At 37.0% G+C, this 21,730-nt stretch overlaps 1 protein-coding gene across 2 annotated transcripts; it reads left to right on the top strand.

Annotated features, from left to right (window-relative positions):
- The first annotated feature begins 1,317 nt into the window (after positions 1-1,317).
- LOC117405687 (gamma-taxilin-like) lies at positions 1,318-20,496 on the top strand. 2 transcript variants are annotated; one of them, XM_034008945.3, is made up of 10 exons: positions 1,318-1,427; positions 2,791-3,034; positions 6,086-6,177; positions 7,732-7,902; positions 9,110-9,304; positions 12,199-12,318; positions 12,696-12,770; positions 12,972-13,064; positions 14,067-14,162; positions 17,202-20,496. In XM_034008945.3, the coding sequence occupies exons 1-10, from the start codon at positions 1,368-1,370 to the stop codon at positions 17,511-17,513; spliced, it is 1,458 nt and encodes a 485-aa protein (XP_033864836.3). In that variant the 5' UTR covers positions 1,318-1,367; the 3' UTR covers positions 17,514-20,496. The 2 variants fall into 2 exon arrangements, with proteins under 2 accessions (XP_033864836.3, XP_058886100.1); XM_059030117.1 differs by lacking the exon at positions 1,318-1,427 and adding an exon at positions 1,525-1,569.
- Positions 20,497-21,730: the final 1,234 nt, after the last annotated feature.

Here is a 21,730-nt window from a genome sequence, read left to right as displayed (position 1 = left end):
GTTTATCATGGATTTACCAATATGTAAAGAAAATGTGCCTACATTATTGAATATAAAACTAAACTACCTTATGCATTACTTTGCATTGAAAAATATTAGTTAAAAAAAGCTAACAATATAAATTGCTCTTATTGTATTACTTGTATTGTAACACTTGAAATGTATTTGCTTACGATTGTAAGTCGCCCTGGATAAGGGCGTCTGCTAAGAAATAAATAAATAATAATAAATTAAATACATGTTTTTATGTATACACAAGCAACAGTATGCCTATAATTGGGCCCCCATTTAAACTATATAATATATTTTTAAAAATAGTTTACTTTTTTATTTTATTTTATTTGTTGAAACAGGCCCTACAGTTTTGAAAAGCTTTCATAATATATAACTTCATGTGGTATGGCGTAATTTTGAAAAATAATCTGACCAGAAGCAGGATTAGTTTAATATAAAGCTGCTGGGGCTCATATGGTTTTCAGGGTCAAGGGTAAAGCACACTGTATTCGAAGAAACAGATAGTACTGTCGCACTATTTAAAGAATTTGCCATCAATTACGACGTCACACACCGGTCAAACACTGGGTAAATACTACTAGTGAGGCAATATGCATTTACAGCAGACTAGAGCTGTATAAATAATATGAAACCAGCCCATATATACAGTCGCAGACGAAAGTAAAAACCATGAAGAAATTCTTTAATTTCTAATTGTCCTATTGAAAGATATACATTAGAGATTCTGTTTATAATAAAACAACAACGTATTACATAACATGCATAAAATGAAAAATAACATGCAAAATGAATTTCATACTTTGACAAAAGCATTTTAAACACCCGAGGCGTGTGGACATTGGACCATATTTGAACACCCTGTGTGTTACTGAGTTTATAACATAGCACTCCCAATCTACCCCAATCCTACAAAAGTGAACTGTTTGTCAACTGTATCAGAGTGGTAACCAGCTGGTTGGTGACATGTACAGTGGAGGCAACGAGATCGCTCCCTCTACGAATACATATACAATAGAGCACTTTTTTAGTCCACAATGTCATCAACCAACCACTTACTGCCGTATTTTAATGTAAACGCATAAGTCGACTAATTCTACTAGTCAAACACCCACATTTTATATGCTACAAAAATGTTTAAAAAAAAAACACAACCTGGACACAAATGATTGACATGTGACTTAATAACCTTATTCACAATAGCAAGCCATAATCCCCATCACAGCAGACCTTCCTGATCGTAATCTATTTACTGGCACTGAAGAAACAATGCTGGGTTTTTCTTTCTCATTATAAGCCCCACCCCTATCTGCTCTTGTGTACTTTTTTTTCTCGCTATTTTATTTCGTCACATCATGGCGACGCAGGTCCAGGAATCAGCAACCAGGGTCGATTTAAACACTGAAAACATTCAGGTACCTCCGACACCACCACTCTGTATGTTAAATATTCAGTTGGTATATAAGACGGTATTAAATTCATGGCACATGTATAAAATCCTCACGGTCCAGTTGTTAAAACCAGGAAATGTTTGTGACTTACCGAAGTACACAGCAGGTTGCTTACTCTCTCACGCATTGGGTCTGTGGGGTTGTGTATTTTTGGCGTGTTAGGGGATACTGTCTTTTCAACGGATGTTCACACACGCATTTCATTTGAAACAAATACTGTTAATACAAAACAGTATAAGCAGCATAATAAATGTTCTGTTTTATTTTATTTATTTTCTCCTGGTGCGGTAGAATTTGTAAACAAAACTGGCGCCTTACTTACTATCACACAACGACAGCAGCGAGGCCCAAATTAAATTAAAATGTGTATTTACACAGTATATCCAGTGCTAAATTGTATTAATACATAACCAAACAAATAACATCGATTTTTAAAATAATGTAAAAAAGTTTAAAGTAAACACTGAATACATGTGTTGTGACGAGTAGGGTGATCTTTTTATTTAATTTTGTTTATGTGTGTGTCACTCCGCAGTTGTGTTCTCCACTTGTCTTATTTCTAGTTCGTATTAAAAATTTGATTGTAACGTTATTGATTTTTTTAACATTATAGATACAGTATAATTATAATTTAATTTTGTTTCCCGAACAGTTTCACATTGTGAGTACTTGATTCGGAGACAATCTCACAAACGCATTTTTTACGTGATGAATTTATTTAAGGTTGAATCCGGACTGTTTTTAAAGCTATGTATTTTTGTTCTTTGTATGTAACACGACATATATCTTCAGCACGCTCTGTTTAGAAGTCTGACAACTATGGCTAGAAAATGCGCTGCTACAGTGAAACACGTGGTGGTGTGAGTTTAAGAAACGTACTGATAAAGTCTAGGGAAATAGTTTGCATTTAAGCATCGATTAAAGCTAAAAAAGAAGTAGGGTTTGTTGTCCAAGGAATCGCTCTTTTTTGTGCTATTTTTTGTGTATTATTTTGAATCGACCTGGTAACGTCACACCATACAACCAGCTCTCCAGTTAGGCTTTTGTACCATTAAGAATCGGCATTTTTTTTATTGATCTGTAATTAAATGACTCAGCGAAACCATCATTCTGCCGCAGCTAAGGTTATAATACCGGTACTGTATTTGTTTGGCAAACATGTCCTGTGAGGGACAGACAGTTCACACACAAAACGTGTGCTGCTGTATAAATTGCAAGCATTTCAGATATTTTGTCCAATCAATGTATATCTATCAGAATTAAGAAATTTTATTTTTTAATGTAATTTATTATTTATTTTACTGAAACAATTTTTTTTCTCCCCCAGTTCGCAGACCAATCAATGGCGACCCCAGGAGTGTGTGGGATTGATGTACTGGTAAGCAGCTCCTGTATAGAAGATCTGGGTTCTCCCTGCAATGATGGAGCAGGAAGCCTTCTCCAGCATGAGACAGATTGCTGCACTAAGGAATCCAGAGGAGAAACACCCGGGAGAGAAGACTCCCGTATAGATCCTCCAGATGGGCAGCAAGACCCAGAGGCTGACAAGAGCAAGGAAAAGAAAGGGCTAGGTATGGCTCAAACCCACCCTTCATTATTTCTAACAACTATCATGCTGATCTTGCATGTGTTTTGTTCCCAGGGATCAAAAATGCATTTAATCAGAAGTCGCAATGTGAATAATCATAAGGCTACGGTGTATGGAATGAAAAAACATCACAGGTTTTCATATATTAAAGAATGGGTATCATAATTTGGCACTTGTACTCTTCTTCAGCATTATGGTACAATATGGTGATATGGGGGGGCATTATCAGCAGTAACACCTTTTCAATATTACTTTTTCTTTATTTTTCAGTATTCACTTTTTGTAGCTATCTGACATGGCTCTTTGCAATTGCAGACTAAATCCAGGCAGACTAAACAAAGAGAAGCGTTTTTTAAAGTTTTATTTCAGCACACCTCTTCTTAGTCTGTCTTTGTAAATTGAGAACATTGACAAAGGCTTTGGCAGTCTCCCAATGTAGAGAATGTCCTTCACAGCATAACAAGCTGATGCTTGTTTATTTGTATTTTTTTGTTTGTTTCCCTAATTTAGTTCCTGTTTACCAACTTTATCTGTCCTCATAATTGATGTTCTACACTCAGTTTAAAGATCCAGTATCATAATTTAACCTTCATAATGTTGTGCATACATTCTTTTTTTTAACTAAACAGTTACCTGAGAAGGTTTTTGTGTTGTGTTTTACCATTGTCTTGTTTTCCCATTTTGAAGAGACCTGCCTCATATTGGGTTATCTATTTTTTATTTAGGCCCTGAAAATAAAATTCCAGCCATCAAAGTATTACAGTAGTCTCTGGTTAAGAGAACTCCCCTCGGGAAGCAAGCAAAGTGTTCTCTTAGCCGAATGTTCACTAAGAATGGTACCAAGGCCAGTCATGATATGAATCAATAAATACAAATGTATTTATTACTAATGTCACGATGCTTGTGTATCAACATATGAAATTAACAGAATAAGTAAGAGAAAAGCAACAGGCAAGCGTATGTTAATAAATTAGCTGACAAACTAAATTAACAAAGCACCCCTAAATACTGTAAAAACGCAGCAGCGGTTCTAACAGTAATTATGAATACGAGAGCACTGTTCAAGACAAGCATGAATTTGAACACAATGATTATTAACACAGCACCCCAACACAAGTTAAAAAATGCAGCAGCAGCTCTAGATTACTCTCGCGAAAGTCCGTTTTGAAAAAACATTCAGTAAGCCATTTGAATTCGATGATGAGTTATCAGGTTACAAAACGGTGCTGTATCAGTTTTGAATTGGTAAGCAGCGAATCACTGTCGGTGTCAAAAAGGTGTTCTTTTAGGCGAAGTTCCTGTTCCTTTAGGCGAAGTTCTTGTTGCTTTAGGTGGAGCATTTACAATGGGAAAATTTAGTTTCACCACAAAGTTGTTCCCGAAGCCTAGGTTTTCCTATATGCGGAGACTACTGCACTTAAAAATAAATAACACCAGCAGGAATCTAGATTTACCTGCACACCGCTAAAGAAGTAACCTGTAATTCAAATACTGCCACCTTGTTCAGTGGAGGATTGACACTGGGGTTTCTTTTTTCTAAAATGACTAGTAACGATATTAGAATCATGTTTGTTATAAAGCAGTTCAATAATGCCTGAAAAAGTGATGAAAGTTATTGCAGGTGATACAGGAAGATAGGAAACAGCTCAGCAAGGTCCAGTACATCTTACAGATGTTGTTGTAACTGGCATGGACGTGATACTAGGTCTTTAAAAAAAGCTGCTGCTGGTTAACTTATTTTTAATTTTAATGTATTTATTTTTTAGTTGGCCATTTTGATAGAAAGCCAGTACTTGTTTGATTTATTTATATATAATACGCATAGACATACACTTTATATTTTTTACTCACTGGTGTTTTATTTTAAGACTCTTTCTGCCAGAGGTTCTAATTTGGAGTCAGGCATTCTTGCTGGCCACATAAGCCCTTTTCAAAATTGTAGGACACAGTAGTATTATTATTTATTTATTTATTTATTTCTTAGCAGACGCCCTTATCCAGGACGACTTACAATTGTTACAAGATATCACATTATACATTATTTCACATTATACAGATATCACATTATTTTTACATAAAATGACATTTTTTTTACACATTTATTTTTTACATACAATTACCCATTTATACAGTTGGGTTTTTACTGGAGCAATTTAGGTAAAGTACCTTGCTCAAGGGTACAGCAGCAGTGTCCCCCACCTGGGATTGAACCCACGACCCTCCGGTCAAGAGTCCAGAGCCCTAACCACTATTCCACACTGCCCTATTATGGCATTATATCTAGCCATATACAGATTTCCCACATCATGTTGTAGCTCTCCTGTGTGAAATAACAGATGTGGGCTCCAAACTGACACAACTACGGGGGTCCTTCTCTCCGAAGAAGGATTCTATACCGTGTTCTCACATTATGACACAACAATAGGGGTCCTTCTGGAAAACATTAATTTCATTTTGTCTCTGATTAGTTCAATTCCGGACAAGCTTTGACGGTATTTATTTATGCTGTACTTTACTATAGTTTTTTTTTCTCTTTTATTACATTGAGGTATAGTATACCTTACCATTTCTTGTTAACTCAGGTAAGTGACACATTTTCAGACTTACTTTTTTGTTTCTATGTAAAAAAAAAAAAAAAATTGACAATATATTTCCAGCTGAAACAATGCAGATCTGTCCATATAGATACTGGAAACCTCTATTGCCTGTTTTTTTTGCTTTTGAATTCCTTACATTTATCCTTGTAAGAGATACAGCGATAGGTCTCCTGTGCAGACTTGGTGTGGTAGATGCAGGAATCTTTGTAGATTGATTAAATGTGATTGTTGCTGCCTAATAAAGATTATAATGGGGGTGTTTGCCCTGTAAAATTTAAAGCCACATGTTGGTTATGTTCTTTTTACTTTACCAACAGCTCTACCGATTTTCTAGTAGAAACTTGCTGAAGTAATGCTCAGAAGAAAGGGGTTACGGCTCTATTCTAGGCGAAATAACATGTTATGCTGTTTTTTTCCTTTTGCTTTTTGTACTACAGGTAAAGAAGTACTGTTATTGATGCAGGCACTAAACACACTGGCATCTCCTGAAGAGAAGCTTGCAGCCTTGTGCAAGAAATATGCAGATCTTGTAAGTACTATACTGACTTCGAGGTCCGCTCGTAAACTGGTGCAGAAAAGGGGGGAGGGGGAGGGAGGGGGGGGTCACATAACTTTTCTCACGCGAGTACCAGCAGAAATGGTTTGGTACTTGCCAAAATTAGGGGTCATCATCTATGTCGCTGTCTAGCTCCACCTTCTCCGGCAGTTCAAACAATTGATTATTATAATTAACAAATCACATATTCTTTGTTTATTTCAATAGCCTACCACCACATTACAGCCCTGGGGATTCAAAAGCAAAAAACAAAACAGTTCTTCACTTTATTGGTGTTGTTGAACACGGTAGCTAGACGGTGCAATGGTATTTATAGAAGGATATAACTAGGGCCCTACCAAATTCGCAGTCCGTTTTCTTAAATTTCATGGTCATAACATTTAAAAATCTTAAATTACACAGTTTCAGCTATTTAAATCTTAAATTCACGGTGGTGTAACAAAGTATGAACATGTAGTTCAAAATATAAACATTTAAAGCCCTGAAGTTAACAAAAGCATGTGACAACGTTCCTGTTATTAAAAAAAAAAAAAAAAAAAAAAAAAAAAAAAAGATCCAGTAAATGGTGTGGTTTTAATCAGACAGTGCATCAGTAATGCTATCACAGCATTATGAAGTATGTTTATTATATTATAATTAGAGCTTCTGTTTTTCAGGTTTTATTAATTGTATTTTTCGGTGCTTATTTTTAGCTATTTTCGAGTTTTATATACATCGTTTTTTTTCTGGGCTTTCGTTTTTGATAAACTGTATGAAATTAGTGTTTTCGGTTACTTTCCAAAATGCTTGAGCATTTTATTTTGTGTGTGTGTGTGTGTCAAAATATGTATAGTAACTCGACAGTACTTGCACACTTAAGTTGTACCTTCTTTCCTTTGCTGTCTTCCACATTGAAATCCCTATGGTCACGGGCACATTCTTCTGGGGTTTTGGTGTGTAGGCATTTTTGTACATTTCGCCACAATTCTGTCTTAAACCCTCTGTATCTTCACTGTAATACAGCTTGAAATCCTGCTAACAAGCCTCCATCCTGATTGTAATCTTGTTTTAAATCTGTGCCTTTCCACAACTTTATCCCAGAGTTGTTTTGAAAGCTCCTTGGTCTTCATGGTAGTATCTTTGCTTTGAATCCACTACCCAACTGTGGGACCTTACAGAGACAGGTGTATTTAATCTGCAATCATGTGAACCACTTTTATTGCACACAGATGGACTCCATTTAACTTATTGTGTGAATTCTGAAGGCAATTGGTTGCACCTGAGCTTATTTAGGAGTGTCAAAGGGGGTGAATACTAACTAATGAATACTTTTCAGGTTTTTATTTTTAATTGATTTGTTTTTTCACCCCCCCATTTCACACATTGAAAGTGTTGAGTAGGTTGTGTGAATCAAAGGAAAAAAAATCCCATTTAAATGCATCAAGGTTTCAGGTTGTAACACAACAAACTGTGAAAACGTCCAAGGGGGGTGAATACTTACTATAGGCACTGTACGAGATCTGATGAGACCTTTTTTTATCCTTTTAGCTAGAGGCAAGTCGGACTGTACAAAAGCAGATGAAACTCCTCCAGAAGAAGCAGGCTCAGATTGTGAAAGAGAAGATCCACCTGCAGAGTGAACACAGCAAGTCCATCCTGGCTCGCAGCAAGCTGGAGAGCCTCTGCAGAGAGCTACAGCGACACAACAAGACCCTGAAGGTGAGTGTGCATGAATGGCAATGACTCTCTTACAGACTGTTTGTTGTGTTTAATCAGAAAATATATAATCACAGAGATGGCTCACCACCTTTTAATCGACCAAACAAACAAACTCTTCTGGATTCCTAAGCAGGTGAATACATAACATTTGTAAAACCAAGCACTTCACTAAAAGTCATCATCAGTCTCTTTACTTCAAGACCAAACATTTGTCAGAGAATTCTCAAAATTAAGGGCGCTTATAAGTACTATCCACTGCTGCTGTTTCAACAACTAATATTATAAACCATTTGGGATGCTGTCTTCATATTTTCAGTGTTATGGAAACTCAAAATCTGGCAAAATTGTACTTCGAACTAAAGCACAAAAAATTACCCATTTATAGCAGCAGTTTTAAAAAGGTGCCTCAGACACTCTAGATTCTTCAAATTGTCTCTGTTAAATAAACACTGTATTGCAAATGTGTTGGTACCTTGACACTGACCTCTGACCAAAATGGCTGACATCTTGATGTCATGTGACTTAAGTTTCTAGGGTCAACACTTTCAAATATTGTTTTTACAGTTTGTACAAAGCTGTCTTGTAAGATTGTATTTTCGATCACTGGTGTTGTAGAGTAAAAGCAATACAATTTTACTGTACCAGTGTTTATACCACAAGCCATATCAATGAGACCGTATTCTGTCAGAGATTTTATCAGATTTACATTATGCTCCTAGGTATGCTTAAAAAACCTTTATAGTTTATTTTATTCCAAAATGGATTACGATTGAGGGTTTAAAAACTATGGATGAATAGAAAATGTAAGTGATGGGAAACATAAGCACAGCAGAAAGGCATAAGGTGTATGCGTGGCATAAATATTCTTCAGGATTTACAAGATAAAATTAAGAATCACTTGGGTAGTGCAAGATTGAGCTCTTAACAGAAATCAGGTGCTTTGGTGGGTCATTGGTATTGACTGGGCTAATTTAACTTTCCAAGTGAAGAAACAGCTGCTTGTATTTGCAATGATTGCTTCTTTTCCTAGACTCAGTAGAGAACATACATCTGCACAAATCCAAGCAGCAGTTTCTTGTTGTTTCACTTGAAATGGTAAATTAGCCTAAAGTGACCTTCACATGTGGAGAGCTTGATCCGAATAATCGGTTTGTGCAGCTTTAATCTTGGGGTTCAATTCATTTACCTGTATAAGTCTCCTTTGCAGGAGGAAAATATGCAGCGGGCGCGTGAGGATGAGGAAAGGCGCAAAGAGGCAACAGCACACTTCCAGATGACGCTGAATGAAATTCAAGCACAGATGGAGCAGCATAACATCCACAACACTAAACTCCGTCAGGAGAACATTGAACTGGCAGAGAAGCTGAAGAAACTCATTGAACAATATGATCTGCGGGAGGAGGTAAGCACTGGCGGATCGGCAGTGCTCTTTAACCTGAAAAATACATAAATACAGTATTATTTTATGTATTTTACGTTTTTCTGCTTGATAAAAATCTCTGTTCTAATATACACCCTCTGGTACCTGGCACTCGAAGCACACCAATCCGGCCCGCGAGGGGTATAGCCATCAAAAGAGGAGCTGTAAATACAGCAGAGTATAGCTGGAGATACATAGTTATGAATTGTATCAATACCACAGCAATGTACAATTTGTGGAAAGAGCGTAGATCAGGGGTTGCCAACCAGCATCTCTCCATCTACATGCAGTTCATCCGTTGTGAATTTTATAACGTCACGTGTATCAGCGGTAAATACCGCGCACCAGATGGAGTTGCGAATCCTGGAGCTTCCTGCTGTGGTTCAGTAACAGATGCAATTTTACCACAGCTCTCAAGTCCAACATGTTAAAAGTATCCAGCCTGTTGGCTGTTACAGGGGAGTGAAATCGCCGTAAAAAGCTTGCACCCTGCAACATGTACATACAGTTCCCACAATGTAACTTTTGGAGCAGATGTCTGTATCCTACAAATGCAGCAGCAGTGGCAGAGATCTACCTGCCGCATTAAGGATTTTGTTTTTAACCAGGTATGGTGCTTTGGTTTTAATGCCTAAAAAAATCTAAGCAGAGAATACATTTAACATAGTTTATCGCCGACTAGCTGTGGAGAAGGCGAATCAGATTTGTAAAAACTGCATTTCAGTATAACCCCAAAAGTAAACAAAATGTAGGCTTTTGCAAAGGGCAGTTCAACAGCAAGCCGGTGTGCACTTTTGGGGTCATTGAATACATGAGCTGACTGGAATGCAGTTTTAACAATGATATTGGCCCTTTGCAGTCAATTTATTAAGTGCGCGTCAGGTGCATCAGGTCCAATTTATTTTCACACGCACAGTTAATTTTTGATGCGCTGTTTAAAAGTATTTTTTTCCACAGTCAAACGGGTTTAAAAGGACCTGCATATCAACAAAGCACTCGCTAGGCATCTCCAGCCCCGCCCCACCCTTTCGTTCGCTATAGCTTTCACATATGCTAAGAAATAAATAATAATAATAATAATAATAGTCGTACATACCGATCAGTCATCTGATCACTTGTTTTATCACCAAACGCCTCAATAATGCGATCCAAGTCATTATTTTATTACTGTAACATCTGAAAAAAGCTCTGCAAATGTCCGTGATATTCTCTGAGCGCTGATGCAGTCACAGCCAGCTTGTTTCCTTATGGCCTCCATTATCAGATGCCAGGGGCAAGTATGATGATTCATGAGCTACGCCCCTTTAAGTTCACTTGTTTCTGCTGCTTTTTTGAAAAGTTATTGTCGTCCGTGCACTCTGTGTGGTGACAGTCGATTACGGTCTGTGCTTAAATCCACAATGTCCCTTTCAAAGAAACGGAAAATAGATTGAGTGCCGTGTTTTTAACAAAGTGGAGTGACGAGTGTTTTTGTGTTCAGAATAAAGACAAAATAATATGTTTGATTTGCAAAGAGGGCATTGCCATTTTTAAAGAGTACAGTGTTAGGAGGCACTATGAGATAAAAGACTCTGAATATCCAAATCCAAATCCACCCAGTTTTCTCGCACTTATTTATGTGAGCAAACATCAACGTTGCGAAAAAGAATGACAGGCGATCACCTCCATGCAGTGCATAGGATAGGAAAATTGTCAGAAAATTGGCCAATGAGGTGCAAGCACAGGGGTCACCCTAACATTGACCAGCCCTTCCGGCCCCTAAAGGTGTCAGTGTTTTTTTTTTTTGTTTGTTTGTTTTCTTTTCTTTGTTTTAATTTAGTTGTAGCCAATGATTTTTTACCCCATTTTTCTCCCCAATTTAGAATTGCCAATTGTGTTGCTATTATTAATCCCAGTTCACCGCTGCAAACCCCCGGCGACTCTGGAAATGGCGGCAGACACACGCGTCCTCCGAAACGTGTCCCTGCCCAGCTGTCTTTTTTCACACTGCGGATCCACAGCAAAGCCATCAGACCTATAGTGCTGGAGGACAACACAGATCTGAATGGTTCCACTGCAGACCCACAGGCGCCCTATCAGCCACAGGGGTCGCTGGTGCACGGTGAACCGTGGATTGCCCTGCCGACTTAAGTCCTCCCTACCCGGGCGTCACTCGGCCAATTGTGCGCTGCCCCCTGGGAATTCCCAGTCACGGTCGGCAATGACATAACCTGGAATCGAACCTGTTGTCTCCAGGCTATAGGGCGCATCCTGCACTACACGCAGAGCGCCTTTACTGGATGCACCACTCGGGGGGCCCCAGATGTCAGTTTTTTAATATGGACCTCCATTCAAAAAGGTTGTGGACCCCTGCAATAGACCATGCGTGGCAGTATCGGAAACATTTAGTGAGAGCATTTAAAAAAAATATATATATAAAAATGTAATGCCTGTAAACTGTAAATATACAGGCATGTCTGGGCTTGCTTTTTGTGTTCCAACTATTTACTGTGAAATACTGTAAATGCACCAGTCAGTCTACAAAGTTTGTTTTTTCGTGAGCGATTTACTGTAAGTTTCTAACCTTCATAATTAAGACACTAGAACAACATTTCTGCTAATTTTTTTTCCCCCTCAATGCTTTGGTCGCAATCGAGCTGCATTTTGTGAAGATCTCGCCGCGATTTATGTAGGGCCTTAATTACTTTCAATAAATATTTAGGAACATGTGGATCCCACTTTTCATAGACCTTGTCAAGAAACATAAATAAAGTTGAATAATGTTCCACTTGTCTTGCTATTATATGGTCAGCTACGAGGGGAGAGACAAACTATACGCAATTGTTATATATTGATTTATTGATTTATTTGTTTACTCCCCTTGCCCCTGCCCTCAGCACATTGACAAGGTGTTCAAGCACAAGGAGCTCCAGCAGCAGTTGGTCGATGCAAAGCTTCAGAGAACCACTGAACTCGTGATGGAGGCAGAGCAGAAACATCAGCAGGAGAGAGACTTTGTGAGTACCTCAAGGGCAAGGCTGTCGCACATATTGACACCACAGTTAGACCACACTCTACAACACTCACAATTTCTATCCTCTAAATTAACATCAGGTCATATTACCAAGAATTGAAGTTCTTTAAGTTTCGTTCAGATTTTTTTTTTTTTTATTAATCCAGTCTCCACCCCTCATTTGCATGTTCTGGTCACTGAAGCCTGAAACCAGCCTTAAATGAGTAATGCACTTTTAATATCACAATATATGAAATATGGTATTTTTGAATAAACTATATGCTGTTAGTAGTAATAAAAATATAATCAACCATTTGTGGCTTGGCAAATTAACAGTTGTAGCAAAACAGGTTAATTTATTTTTCTTTTATTTAATTTAAGCTTTTAAAAGAAGCAACTGAGTCGAGACACATGTGTGAGTTGATGAAGGAGCAGGAGTGCCAACTCAAACAGCAGGTAAAAAAAACAGCTGGACTGACAGAATTAATTTGTAAAAAAATATATTTATTTGACATTTACAAATGCCATTTAAAGCTTTCTAGATTTGAGTATGATACTGTCACCTTTCAACTTAGTTATTTCAAGGTATAATATTAAGTATTGTATTATTATTAAAGTACTATTATGTACTGTAGTAATTTCTAAATTCATTTGCAGCTTTCTCTGTATATGGACAAGTTTGAGGAGTTTCAGACCACTCTTGCAAAGAGCAATGAGGTGTTCACTACCTTCAGGCAAGAAATGGAAAAGGTAAGTTTGGGTCAGAATGCCAGCAGTCCCAAAAATGGCCAAATAGACTTTCTGCTTTCTGCTGCATAGACCAAGAACAGTTAAAAATGATTTGATACATAAAGCAATTACACTATTTTATAATTCTGCAACAAAACTGTGATAAACAGATTGCATGAGTCTGGTATGAGGTCAAGAAGACCAGCTACAGCACCTCAATTGAAGTGACAGCTCTGTCAGTGAACAAAACATGTGCCCAATGATGAATCAAGGTTTCACCTGTCCACATTACCATTTAGCAGGGGATTGTCTTGTGGTATGGGGACGCATCTGCAGTGGAGATCGCATGGATTTTGCTGTGCTTCCAAGGGGTGGATTTACAGCTCTTTGGTACATAGACATAGTCTGGGACCCTGTAGTAAGACCATTTGCTGGTGTGTTTGTTCTGATGCTAAATAATGCCCATTGTCATACTGCTAGGATTGTCATGGATTATCTTGAGCAGGAGGTTATGGACTGGCCAGCAAGAAGTCCAGACCTTAATCCCATACCCCTTTGGGGCCTTCTAGGACGTCGTGTTCATCAGCGTTGCAACCCTCCAAGTGACAGCAGAGAGCTTGGTGTTGCACTGACTGACGAATGGGACACGATCCCCAAAGATGTAATCTTATTAGAAGCATGCCCTATAAATGTAGATTCCATTAACGCCAGAGGAGCCTGTACTTGATAGTGAGACATTCATATGGACAAACTGTTGGCATTTTTACTTTCACATGACTTTCACATTACTGTCATGTTCAGATGTGTGTCACTGATGTTCCGCACATAATAGCATTCATTTATCTGTTAATTTAGTTTTAAGTTTGAAATGTTGCTCCTTAGATTTGAGTGGTGTACACTGGGAGAAAATTCACAATAATTCTGATTTTCTAGTTTTCATAGCGAACTGTTTTTTAAAAAAATCAAACTGGTGTAAACTTTTAGTAAGTGATATGCAAACTGTTGTGCTTTTTTTGTGCACAGATGACAAAGAAAATCAAGAAGCTGGAAAAGGAGACTACGGTTTGGCGTACAAAATGGGAGAACAATAATACCGCTCTCCTGCAGATGGCAGAAGAGGTGAGGCATATGTACATTATGCTTTCCGAACTGTACTGTTTTCCCACCTTGATACCCTTGGGGCATTTGGCACAGACTGGATGTGTCATTCAGTTATGAGGAGGGGTGTCACGATATTAACTTTTTCATTATCGCAATATTAGTCCAGAAATTATCACGGTATTACCGGTCTGGTTTTGAAGTAATTGCAAACTTTTCCCCCATTTTTTTCTGAAAGAAAAAAACCTCATCAGTATTATGAGACTATCAAGAAACACATCTGTTGTTTCTTACTAGTTTAACAATCTTTAAAATGGTTTTATTCTTTTCAGACAAATGAGGGCAAACTTTGCACTTGCTTCAAAGTGGTGGTGTTCTTAAATTAATATCTCTATAAAAACAAACACCTTTTATGGAAATCAGGCCTGCCTCAAAATAAAAGCAAGCAGTTCTACTGATATTAGGCATACAAAAATAAGAAACAGAATCATCAATTTGAGTCTGTTTTAATTGTTTCAAAAATATATCCACAATTTTATTTATGTTTATGCTACTAAAATACCCAAACAAATGTCTTCAGTTATTCATACTCAAGCATCATTCTTACAGTAGCTACATTGGACTTAATACCCTTGAAAAATTTGCATTTTCTCAAACAATTTGAGCACTTAAAAAGGCATATTTCAAGTTATTGCATTAAAAAAAAAAAATCTAAAAAAAAAAAACACAAATTAACGAATCAAGTATGATATCCAGACTCCTACAGTATTGCTCAGCTGTGCATGATCTGATTATTGTGCACCTGAATAGTTAAACATTATAGCAAAATAAAGTATCCAGTGTTATAAAATCCTAATCCTTTGTAGTACTAGCTATCTGACAGGTTGCTTGGCAAAGCCACATAAAGCTTTAAAATACAAAAAAAAAATCTTTGTAGACTTTCACTTCCATTGGAAGATGCAGTTCCCACTGTCTCTGTAGAGTGTGGGATAATGGTCACGGAGGTGGACAAACATGTTGGATGTATTTTGATTTTTTGCAGCAATTTTTGTCTTGCAGGTTTGGCACACTGGAAAGCAATCCTCAGTTACCATGCCATCTGCATTCTTTTTGTAGCCAAAAAACATCCACACTGATTTTTAGGTTTTTTTTTTTTTTTTTTTTTTTTGAGTCTCATCTGATTATTTTGCACTGCTTCCCTGATTGCCAAAGCTACAAGCTGCCATTTTTTTTTATTTTTATTTTTTGCTACATTAATTTTATTTATTTTGCAGCACTTACTTGACGTTGTTTTTTCAGGTATGCTTTTCCATGTGCATCGCGTTTCATATCTACAGTACGCAGGCATGCATGCTTCCACGATGTTCATATACTGTAGCTGGTGGCGTGGAGATGCTACAGACTACTTTAAATAATTATACTGATGCCAGCCATGGCCACGAAGCAAACCTCTAATTTAGTTTCTAGTTTAATTTATTTAAACAGTTTGTGTGTGTTTGTGTAAATTACGTTAATGATTGTTTCTTTCCCTTATTACTAGTCAAGCCATCTAGCAGTGCAATACGGGTGAATTCTGTGTTAAAGTCTGCCTTTCAGACACTGACTTACTTACAATACCGTGATCCCACGGTTATCACAATAATATTTTTTGCTACGATATTAATATCGTGGTGAGTTAATATCGCGGTATACCATCATACCGTGACACCCCTAGTGATGAGCTATGTTTTTCAAACACAGTGTCTACAATGAAACAGTTGTGTATCTACGAATTGAAATGACTTGGATACAGTACAGTATGCAGGGTCGGCTCCAGCAATTTTGGGGCCCCGGCCAAAAAACAAAAAAGGGCCTTCCCCCTTTTATACATATGTTGTACATATACATACACAAGTTTACAAAGACAACTTAAATTTATCATGCCATGGCACCTGAAAGCACGTCACAAAATACTAAGAAAATAAATTAGACGGCTGTGGCAGCATCTTTAATTTCTCCTAGCCTGTTCTTTTCTAGTGTCCATAGAACCATGCCTCCCCATGTGGTTCTGTGGAACACCTGCATTCTGAGGTGATGTGCTTAGCAGCTAAAATAGCTATCCGTACTACAAAGCGCTAATATTACTAGGGTGAAAATATTCTTTTTTTTTTTTTTTATTTGCCAAATATTTTGGATGTAAATATTTATGGAGTTAGTAATTTTTACAATTATGTCTTTGAAACAACCCTTCGGTGACACACAACAAGTGAAACTGAAATCTGATTAGTTGGTCTCATCTCCATTTATGGCCTATTTTACACAAAACTCAGTTGTGTCTGCCAGTGTACTGTAAGGTATACATGTACATGTATGAATATGATGTCAGCTCATGAATCGATTGGCAGGCTGTATGATACAGCCTTAGCAACAACAATCCTCGTCAAGAGAAATACTTTGAAATCTGCTTGCTTCTACTACTTTCATATTTCTTAAAATAAAAAAATTGGTAACTAATAGAAAAACTTTTATTTCGCTGTTTTAGAATTAGTCACTTTACACTGTCACTGGATAACCAGTCCTAGATACTTGAGTAAAAAATAAATACCAGGTGTAATTTATTCCTGTAAATAGTCTTTATTTTAAGTATTGATTTTAATACATGTACAACAAAACACATTTTCTACCTCCTACCGGTAAGCTCTCCACTGAGAACATAAGACTGAGCCAATCACAGTGGCATCACATCGGTCATGTGACACAACTAGTTTTCACTGAACAAATTTAACTTTGATTTTTCACCTCAAGTTTTCGGTCCTCTGGGGCCCCCTGCGTGGAGGGGGTTTGCAGGAGCCCTGAGCTCTGACAGTATGTGTAGTACATGTTGCTCAGTTTGTGTGTTCATATATAATTACATAATATATATTTTGTATTAGTATTTTTTGTTTTGTTCGTTTGAAAGTCATTTTCACATTTCTACCACATTTGGTATCAAAGTGCTTAAAATAAATGGCAATTTAGCCAGGAAACAATCAGTCAGATTATCACTTTTTTTACTATTATTATTATTTTTTTTTTATTAAGAAAACGGTACGGGATAAGGATTACAAAGCCCTTCAACTAAAGCTGGAGCGCCTGGAGAAGCTGTGCAGGGCTATGCAGAGGGAGAGGAACGATCTGAACAAAAAGATGGAAGTCCTTCAGGGGCAGCTGTCTGAAGGGACTGGACCAACAGAGCCTGCCATGGAGGCACCTTCCAGCACAGAACAGCCTGGCAAGGAGGAGACTGTGGACTCAGCCACTGAGGACATGGGCACCCAACCAGACACAGGTGTTGCTGACCAGCCAGGGTGCATTGATGCCGAAGGCTCAGCCACTTCAGTTGATGTGAACTGAGAAAAGGGCTAAATGTATTTTGTGGAGGTATATATTTTTGTGTAATAAAAATAATATTAATAATAATGATAATAATAACAATAATTAATTTGCTCTGTACTTGGTAATTATTGGCTTTGTGGTGAGGATTTCTTACTTCATTTTTCTACCACATCTGTATTTTCTTAGAAAATATTGAAATTCATGTGGTTCGAAATAGCTGTAACTTGCAGCATTTGTAAGTCAAATTACTTTATACATTTTTCACAACTTTTGCGCACATCTGCCTCATTTGTATTGCCTTGAATTGCATTCCCTCGTCTGCAATACCAGTACCACAGTCTGAGATTTGTGGACATCAGCATTTCCAGAGGAAACCTAATTTTAAAGGGAACTTACACAGGGCTGTATTTCTTTTGGTTTGTAAGACAAGTGAATTATCTTAAGAGTTTACTTGGGTCATTAGCAGTTTTCAGTTGAGAAACTTCCAGTGTAAACATGGTGTTGAACACATGCAAGTTACCTGCTTAGCATGTTCTATGTTGCATTCTCCAAAGCCAGTAAGTAGTATAATAGTTAAGCTAGACCCCACCCATTGCAAGGTGCAATCTTTCTTGAAGAAATAAATGCAACATTCTGGTTAAAGTTTACATATAGCAAGGTAACAGAAAAGGGGTTTAAGACATTTCAGACTTTTACCATGAGCCATAGGCTAAAGGGCAGAAAACATGGTGCTACATGTGGCAGTCTACTTGTATTTTCTGTAAAATATTTAAGCTAAATTGGCAAAGAAAATGTCCTATTTCTGTGAATCAAATGTTACCTCTGCTTCACAGCTGTCATTCCCATTCTTTTTCACAAGCCTGTCCTTTTAGTATAGTGAACTTTAATATGCTTTTTAATTATTTTTTATTAACGCAAACTGCTTTCTAAAATTCCATGGTGGCCTGCTACTGCATAGCAGTGCTGTCCATTTTGCCATGATCACATGGTGCCACCTCATGGAATGAAACCCTACCAAGTGACTGATTCCAGTCAACTGCAGTAGACTTTTACCAACTTGCAGAATACATTATACAAGCAATATCAACGTGCACAGTCTGCAACATTTTCCATGCAGTAGAATTGTGTACAGAAAGCCTTTCTGTGGAACGAGTCTTATTGTAAATCTTTAAATTGCTTAAACTGTTGTTCTTAGGGGGTCTTATGTTATCTGATTGAACAAAAACATATTAGCATTGTAAATGTATCTTTCCTTTTCCATTTTGAAAATTACACCACGTGGTTGGAAGAAACTAATGCCCAATGATAGACATGCACCAAACACAACACTGTATACCTTCCCATGATTTTAATACTGGTATGATGAATGTAAATATGTTTTTTTACAAATGGGTCTGTTGCTGTAATTACTCCAGGGCTGACTGTACCTTCATCCACTTGTTCTTGTTGGAAATACAAGGTTTACTACCGTCCACATTCCTCAGGGTTGGTACAAGTTAATCTCTTAGACTGGATTATTGGAATCCAGGGTTTAAATTCTGAAGATAGCTTATAAATTGGCAGGACTTTTTCCATTTAAATGTATGGTATGGAGTACATAAAGTTTGCATTTAAAGTTAAAAACCCAGATATACAAAACATTTTGATGGTGTATGTAATTAGTTTGAATTCTACTTGCAAATAGAATTGGCTTCATCTGGACAACACTATATTGGACTTACCATTGGGACCAGAGAGATAAAGGAACTCTTAAATAAATCTCTATATATTTTTGTGCAAATTATAAAGACCTTTATTTAAACCACCGGGCTTCTAAGTAGTAGCTTACTCTGTGGTACTTAAATTTATTTTTTTGCACTTTTGAGAGAACATTTCCAAACCATGTGCTTAAAATCAGTCGCGTTTTTGATAACTTTCTATTTCCTCATTCCTTGTAACAGTACTTGAATGTTGGTGTATTTACACTGCCAAAAACTGAGTGCAATATAATGTACTGAAAAACCAAGCTTGTAATAAAAACTGTTCCCAAAAGTAGGGAACGCATGGCTGGTAAACTCTCATGTTAATAGTACATCTGGATGTGAAAAGTTTTGTAATCTACAGAACTTTGGTTTAATACTCTCACTACATCCATCTCAAATACACAAAATATCGTTTTTTCTTCATTGGGTGTCAATGCTGGTATGCAGGCAGTATTGCCAATGGGTTACTAGTTACTAATGCAATGTCCAAAGTGGAATTGGATTTAATAGATGAATTATTTAGATTTTCCAGACTTTAACCATATCAGACCCTCTGCGCCAGACACACATTTATATGGAGTGTCTGGTCCTAAGGTAGGTGGAAGGTGTAGTATGTACTATATCATTTTGGTAATGCAGCTTTTGTGAGCCAAATTCATTGAGTTTTCTAAACAATGTGAATGTGCACGATTCAAAGTAGTAGGCAGATTTTATGTCTGTGAGAACAGTGCGATTTGTACTAAGGGTATTGATTGTGTCATTGTTAATTTCACATACCTTCTGCTTTTGGTGTAGTCCTCAAATAAAAAGGTTATTTGACTCTATTCTGTCCTACCTGTTTGAGACAAATACCAGGATGTATGCCATGTTTGGGATTTTTTCATTAATATTATCTACTTTTTCTTCTTTTTATGAAACCCAGATGGTTGTACTTGTTCAAAGAACTGTGTTTTATAAACTACTGTATTTGTTTGGGTTGCTGTCATTATTGTTGTAATGGTTTGAATTTTTCTGTTTTCCACTTGTATGTATTTAACACCCTTTGGTTATGCTAGTTTGATTCTCAGGTTATTCAAAAAAAAAAAAAAATCTACCTCTACAAGGTTTATATACAAGGCTAACTGTGAAACAAAATGAGGTAGAAGTCTAGTTTATGCTTTTATTTTTATTTTTTTTAAAGCTCATGTTTGCTTTTAAAGATGGTAAAATGTACCAATAGTCGTGTCTTGCTTTCCAATAAAACATTTTGTAGAAGTTTTTTCACTGTTGTGAATCTAAAAATGTTTATCTTGTCTTTACATGTCTTTCACATTTTTACTTTATCTAGAGAACTGCTTATGCAATTGATGTAATTTGGTTAAGGCATTCTGTAAAAGTTATTGAAATGATCGTAATCTGGGGACATGGAGGAAACTGACCCACATACCTTTTTAGATGCCCATATGATGGATGAAGGTCATGGTGATCTACTTTGTCATGATACCCTGCCCAGACCTTCTGTGATCAGTAGATAATGTGGTTACCAGTTCAATACTAATTAAATGCCACTTAGAGGTAAAACTAGGCAAGATGACATTTGCCCTTTTAGTAATGATTGATCATATTTTCCTAGGGTTTTACTACATCTGTTGCATTTAATGTTTGTCACACACATTTTGTTTTCCACTTCGATGGGACTTAGTAACCCTGGCGTGGCCATGTTAGAGTCCCGCAGCACTGTAATAATATATCTGTTCTAAGAACTTATTTTTTTACTCTGCAGTCCAATGTTTTAAACCTGCCTTTTGCATCCTTCACATTGGACGCTCATAATGTAACTTTTATAAGTGGGAGTTCTGCCAGCCTTCATTCCCAATTGGGACTGAGAACCACAATTAATGTTTTATATTTATCTTGCTCATAGAAACGAGCAGGACTGATTTCACATTGGTCTCAGTGGCAACTGGAAACATGGCATTAATTGTATTAATGAGCACCTATAATATTTTACATTTTTGGTTCTTTTTTCTAGCAGTTTGACAAAGCTAGAATGTATTACAAACTTTTACTTAACATTGGCTAAGAAGCTAAAAATGTCTCGGTTTTTGGGGAACTCGACAAAAAAGCATAAGCCAAACAAATTACCTCCCTAAAACTGCCAAGTTGAATACAGGTTGTTCATTGCACACGTAGAGCAGGTAATTGCGTATATTGGTTTCAAATACAAACAACTGTCTGAATGACAGCGAAGTACACAAAATATTCGTCTAACAGTGACTGAAGCTTGACTGCCAAACATCTTATTTCTAAAGGTAAATTGTAAAATATCCTGAGCACTACTTAAGAGCCCTTGCCAGTTGAAACAAACTGTATATTTAAAACTAAATCATTTAAATGCATCAGGTTTGTCCAATTAATTACCAAAATATGTTGGTACTGTGTAAAATGGTCATCAAAGGGTTAAAATATTTAAACAGTAAATTTGGTAAAACTACAGAATACTACTTTTAAACT

Source organism: Acipenser ruthenus, chromosome 9, assembly GCF_902713425.1.
Source record: "Acipenser ruthenus chromosome 9, fAciRut3.2 maternal haplotype, whole genome shotgun sequence".
NCBI classification, from domain to species: Eukaryota; Metazoa; Chordata; class Actinopteri; order Acipenseriformes; family Acipenseridae; genus Acipenser; species Acipenser ruthenus.
This window is presented reverse-complemented; position numbering and strand designations above follow the sequence as displayed.